The sequence below is a fragment of the Pygoscelis adeliae genome, unplaced genomic scaffold (assembly GCF_000699105.1).
Source record: "Pygoscelis adeliae isolate BGI_AS28 unplaced genomic scaffold, ASM69910v1 Scaffold72, whole genome shotgun sequence".
Classification (NCBI taxonomy): domain Eukaryota; kingdom Metazoa; phylum Chordata; class Aves; order Sphenisciformes; family Spheniscidae; genus Pygoscelis; species Pygoscelis adeliae.
The window spans coordinates 240,871-247,296 of NW_008824286.1; the positions used below are offsets into that span (position 1 = coordinate 240,871).

The window sequence follows — 6,426 nt, forward strand, 5'->3', positions numbered from 1 at the left end:
CAAAATACTTTTCTGTGGGTTTGGTTTTCTTTTACAGTTGGGGGTGTCTGCTGTCTTTAACTTAAATCCGTTTCTCAGTAAAGATGCACTTGCTTAATCTTTGATAGGAAATTCAGATTCTGTTTTTGACATTCAACTCTTTTCCATGCTACGTACTATCATTTTTGCAGAACTCCTTGGAGACAACCTGGAGCAATTGTTTGCACTGGGCTCACATTTCTATTTACAAACATGCTTTCTAGCTTTAGTAAACTGTCAGTCAGTTTCTGGAAAATCCAGGCATATCCTAGACAATCATATGACTTATCCTGGCTCACCTTGGAGGAAGAGGCTCTGGGCGATCCCACGTTGTTCTTTTTTCAACATGATCTACATAGTATACTCGACCATGTTGGTCTACTCTTTGCTCCCAACTGAAAAGAAAACATTTTTATCTTCCTCCATATCAAACTACTCCAACCATTCATCTACAGTATAAAGACAAGAAGTGTTTGTTTTCATAAAATGCTTATTTCTAAATAAAATGCTTGAAACTAACACTTGTTCACAAGATGCACCAAAATGCTGTACACAGTGGTACAACGTTCATATTAACAGTAATTCTATGTCAACTAGAATACAAAAGGTATTCTACATGACCACCTTCAGTTTCTGGAAAACTGCAGCTAAAATTGAGACCTACGCGTACAATTTTAGCAAGCAGTAAAGCAAAATTTTGTACTCAATATCAAGTATAGTAATAACCTGTTGAACAGAATCATCTGTAGAGCTTAATCCCCTTTTCGAGTAACATTAATTCAATTTAAATCCTCAAAATATGCAAATTTTGCACAGATCACATATACGCAGAGTTCACCATAAGGGCACTGGTCATATTTCCTGCATATGCAGCATTTGGGATACTGACTTACCCCTGTATTTGCATCAAATGTAACATCGCAGGGGGAAAAAAGCGTGCTAATTTGCCATTTCTGTTGAAATCAAAATGGTAAAGCAACAACCTATGTTTTCAAGACTGCTTTTAGATTTCACAGTTATCCTGTGAGTAAGCAAGGTAATTCAGACCTCTCCTATGTTTTGGTTCAACTGCCTGCAAAGTAAGGCAGATATTTCACCAATTGCACCATTCACATTGGGAAGCTTTTGCTTTCCCTCACTCAGAGTCCAGAATTTTTTTTTTTTTTTTTTTTTTTAAGTTTAGGATCTAAATGAGAGCTTTGAGGCAATAGACCAACCACCTGGCAAATTCCACGTGTGCCTGAAACACAACAGTGTGCCCATGCTACTCCCAGGAGCTGCAGTACGAAGTCCAAACCTTCACAACATATCACAGATTACGTACTGCAATAGCAGCTTTTCTTCTACTTATCTATACCAGTACTTTACTACCTGACTTCATTCTAATTTGAAGACAGCAAGCTGTCACACTATTTAAAACTTCCGTGTTTCACTGACATGGGAACGTATGACAAGTATCAAAAACATCTGAAAGATTAATTCTTTGCTTGAATAAACCATGCTTGAAGGCCTACCAGACAAAACAGTTATGAAAACCTCCAAATTAATATTGGGGGTGGGGTGGGGTGGGTGTTACGCAGCAAAAGGCAGATGTTATGAATGTTTAGTTACACCTACTGTAAGTAAAATAAAGTAAAACCAGAAATGTCAGCACAAAAAAAAAAAATCATTAAACTCATACCCAGGTGGAAGAGGACCTTGACTGACTGTAGTAAGTGCCTGAGGTGGAGGATTTACCGGCTGGACTTGTCTTGATACTGGAGGTGTGGTGAGTGCAGCAGTTGCAGGAGCTGTTGTTGCAGCTGTTGCCCCCTCAGGGCTCTGTTCTGAAGATGTGTTTGCAGCTGTACCTGCCAGTGATCCTGCACTGGCCCCATCATTTTCTGTGGATGTGGATGAAGGACCATTTACACTTGCTATGATGTCAGAGATATCAAAGACAGAAGAAAAAAAAGCCTTTAACTGATATTTATCACCAATCTATTTTAGAAGTTGTGAATCACAAAAGTAAACATGCAAGAACTGGTATTTCAAAGTGCGCGCATAGAGCCACATTTTACAACTTACGCAAAAACTAAAAAGCAATTTTGTCTCACTTTGTAAAAATGCTTTAATCCAAGAACTGCCATCAATGGCACAATTTTGATATTTCTGATAGAATAAATCATATTTACCAAAGCAAGTTGTTTGCATTCTGTAAACACTAAACAATTATAAACAAAAAACTACTTTCTTGCATTGATGAGTTAATTATTTTCCATTTATTATTTGGTAGAATAATTTAAGAGATAATAAGCATAAAATTTTCAAGAAGAGATTTGACATTGCATGGAAAGAAATTATCGGAATGGGAGGGGAATATATACATTCTTTAAAAGTTTTCATTTTTTTCTGAATGTCATTTGGTGGGTGGGATTAGAAGTTGTATATAAGTCAGGCATTATTACTGAACTACACTGGATTAATCTTTTAAAGTAATTACTGTATCGCAGTTTCCCATCCAGACTCAGCATTTATCAATTGTAATAATGAGACTACTGAAACAGATTGCAGTGTATGGGGGTAAAGGAGTTACCTTAAAAACAGCAACTAACTTTTCAGGACTATTAGTCTTAAAGGTTTGTAGTTTTTAAATAATCAGATAAAATAAAAAAAAAAAATCTATTTCAGTGCAAAAGAGTAATGAATGTTTTAAGTGCTGCTATTTCACAGAATTTAACTAGAATTGTAGAAACAAATAACTAGTATTTCAAAACCCAATATTATCGACTTGAGACAGTTCTGTGAGTCCTTCAGCAGATTTCATCTCAAGCCTCAAACTCAGCGGATGTCTTAGTGCAGTAGTAGCATTCACTTGTGTTCTTTTGGTCCCAGCTCCACTCTATGTAGCAATATCACTGCAATCATTACTTAGCAGACATGGAAGCGAGAAATTTCTAATAACAGGAACAATGATTAAAAAAGATGTACTGAAGGCAAGCTAAAAAATCGTCCTTCAGAAGTTATCTGCCAAAGAATTTACCATGAAAAAATGTAGTTAAAAATCAGCATCAGAAACAGCTACATTCATTCAAAGAGTGTGCAGCTTTGAAATAAATGCCTGGCCCTAGAATACATACCAGCTACTGAAGTGGGTCTACGGGGAGTGGGTGGAGGTGGTCTAGAAGGCCTGGGAGGTCTAGAAGGTTTGCAGTTTCCATTTGTGAGTAATGGAGAATCACTGCCATTAACAGTCTTGTTTTCATTGGGAACAGCATCTTCACAGCTTTCAAAGCCATTTGAGTTAGTCCTTTTGCAGGAAAAGACAGAAAGGAGAACTATTCTAATAGTGTATGGGATGCCATCAAACTTTATGGAAGACACTAGAACGCAATAGTCATGACTAGGTGAGATTCTTACATTCATCATAATTACAAAAAACTATACATCTGTACAAACATACTAAGAGTTTATCTCCTGAGGTATATGAAACCTCAAATGATGAAAAGGTGGTGAAATAGATGTATATAACATCTGTCACTCAAATTTCCTCTTCCATTTCCCAACTCGATACACCTGCCTTTAGGCCCAGGCTCTGGATTTTGCTGCTCAGCTATTTCCACCCATGAATTCCACTTGTCTCTAACGAGATGGGAAGCTGACTAAGACCTGAAAACAGCCTGTGTGCATTTGCTCCACAGGGCTAGCGTATGCTCAGAACACACAGAATGCTTCAAATTTTTAGAAAACTTAATTACGCATACACCAATTTCCCCCCTAAACTCAATTCTGGAAAGGGCTGGAGAATTTAGCACTAAGCATTAAAGTTTTGACCAACAGCTATGAATATAAGCTTCTCAACTTTACAAGAATTAAACTAAATAGCAGTTCTCACCCATTCTGTACTGTTCAGTTACACCTAGCAGTGTATTATTTTGATATATTTGTAGCTCCTTAAGCAGAGTTACAGGTATCTACATCTTTACTGCTAAAGCATTTTATTTTCAGAATATGTTGAGCAAAATAAAAAGATTGTCAACTAAAATTCTAGTGGATTGACAGGTCAAGTACATAGGTCACCAGTAATAAAACTGTAGGTTATGGTTTCAGCCCAGTACCTCTGACATTACATTCCTTTAAATGTACACAAAATAAAAACCAGTAGGTAAGCCTAAGTACATCACAAGTCACAGAGGATCAAGTAGAAGCATGGACATTTGACCTCAATATCATTGTCAAACACACTTTTGCTCTGTACCAGGTGTGGTGCACATAATTCATACCATACCACAAAGTAAATGACTGAAAGCGTGAACAAATCATTAATGATCTGAACTTTGTAAGAGCTATAGCCCAGGTTTTCCTCAGTCCCAGAAAGCATAGTGCTGCTGTTTGAACGTTGAAGTCAAAAGTGCAACCTTTTATCTTTAGTGTATTTGACCAGTTGGCTTAAGGTATAACAATGCCTATCAAAACATTATTATACATGTAACAATAACCACTGCTAGGCATATTCCAGATCATTTACATGATCCTCAAAATGGACCTTTAATGAACACCAAAACCCCCCACTGGTTGGTACTAAAACCAAATCAGCTATTATTACTATTATTATGATATTATTACACACTCAGGCATTCTGAATACCCAAGAATGGAAACATTCTTCTGAGCATGAAAAGGAAACAGAACAAAAATAAACTTTCATGGGAAGACTTTAGACAACATAGCTAAGAGAGTTATGATCTGTTAAAAAAAATAGTGAAATTTAACTTAGCTACTCCAGATGTCATCCAAGGGTATTGTGCATTGTACAGACCCTTAAAATACTTGGTAGTACTGGGAACTAATTAAAGTGGCATGGTGCTCACTGCAGGTTAATCCACCATCAAGTACGGTCACACTTTTGTCCTACCAAGTAGCAGGGTACACAATCCGATATCAACCTTAAAACACCGCAACTGCTAGACAGCTTTTGGTATCTTCTTAACAAAACTAAATACAATTCTGATACCTCCATACTATAAAGCAAAACAGTGTAAAAATAACCAGTACCATTTACTCACCAGTGGGAATTTTTTTTTTTTTTTAAAAATATATTTTACTTTGGTTAATCACTGGGAGAAGGATGAGGAGCACAAAGGGGAAATAAACCAAAAGATCAGTCAGGTATGGAAGCAAACTGAAGCTAGAAGATGGGACTCATATGGAAAACAATTTAATATGTGAATGTACAATGGTACGGTATTTTTGTTTAGGATAAGCTCAGTTCTTAACAGATACTGTTGCAGGGCATACTCAAATTTTTCAATTGTCATCTTTATAAAACATACAATTACTCTTTCAAAACTGCAAACACTAAAAGGCAGTATAAACAAAAAGAGGAAAAAAGTCTTACCGTGTATCATTCTTTACTTTGGAGCTATCATTCTGTGTAGGACCTTAAATACCAGAAAGAAAAAGACAATAGAATTAGAATCAACATTCTGAATAATTTCCAAGAAAAGAAGCAGTCTTTAATGCTCACATTTCTTTCAAATGTGGAGGTGATACACTATGTGCTGCTTATCTACTGTCTTATTTCAAAACTGTATGCGTTTTGCATGTCTATAAGTGTGTGTGTGTATACATTTTTTTAAATCATTGCCACTGTGAGTAATATTCCACCTTATGGAAGATATAACAGGATATCATTTGACTGTATGAATATTCCCAAACACACACAGTTCAATAACATTGTCTCCTGTCTTTGTAGCAATATCAAGCAGTGTTCTCCATTCTTCAAGTGGAGCTGGCTTTTCATATTCTCTCCCTTTTCAATGGCAACAGGCAGAGCAGGAAGGGCAACAACTTCTCTAAAATCTTCTCTCTAGTTGGCTAGCAAGCAACTGCAGGGGCTTTGTTTTCTAGGGCTCTCTAGCACAGACCCTTCCCTTTCTCTGTAAATCATTTAGCATAAAGGCATTCAAGCAGGTACAAAATATGGCTGCACTCCGAACAGAATTATAGCAGCTCAACCTAGATTTGCAAACATTTTGCAACTGCTTATTCAGCCAGCCTGGAAATATTTGCCTTTTGTGCCAACATTTGCAATACTTGAATATGCAGCACAGAACTGCTCATTCATGTAGACAGCACAAATACTTTATTTCCATAGAATTAAACAAATGTCATTAACAAAGAAATCAGTTATCAACTCTGATGGGAACTATGTACAGATCTAAGCCAAAGACAAGGATGTAGTCATGTAAAGGCTTATGATAATGTGCTGTTAGTGGGCTGTGCACGGAAGTGATTTTAATCCCAGAAACAGAAATCTTAACTTAAACAAGTTGCTCAATAAAAAATGTATTTGCCTGTAAGTGCCTTTAGCCTGTACAATAAGAATGTGTTAGACTACTTTAAGATTAAACTCTTTCCTCACGTGCTC

At 36.6% G+C, this 6,426-nt stretch overlaps 1 protein-coding gene across 2 annotated transcripts in view; it reads right to left on the reverse strand.

Moving 5' to 3' along the window:
• The window catches only part of ITCH (itchy E3 ubiquitin protein ligase), a 34,801-nt gene that overhangs the window by 19,788 nt on the left and 8,587 nt on the right, over window positions 1-6,426 (reverse strand). Inside the window, exons 5-8 of one of the 2 annotated variants that reach the window (XM_009318647.1) lie at window positions 5,395-5,437; window positions 3,138-3,307; window positions 1,700-1,901; window positions 318-413 (exon numbers count right to left, since the gene is read on the reverse strand). In XM_009318647.1, the coding sequence (XP_009316922.1) occupies window positions 318-413; window positions 1,700-1,901; window positions 3,138-3,307; window positions 5,395-5,437 (511 nt within the window). Of the gene's footprint in view, window positions 1-317; window positions 414-1,699; window positions 1,935-3,137; window positions 3,308-5,394; window positions 5,438-6,426 lie in introns of both variants that reach the window. The other variant, XM_009318646.1, reaches the window with a different exon arrangement.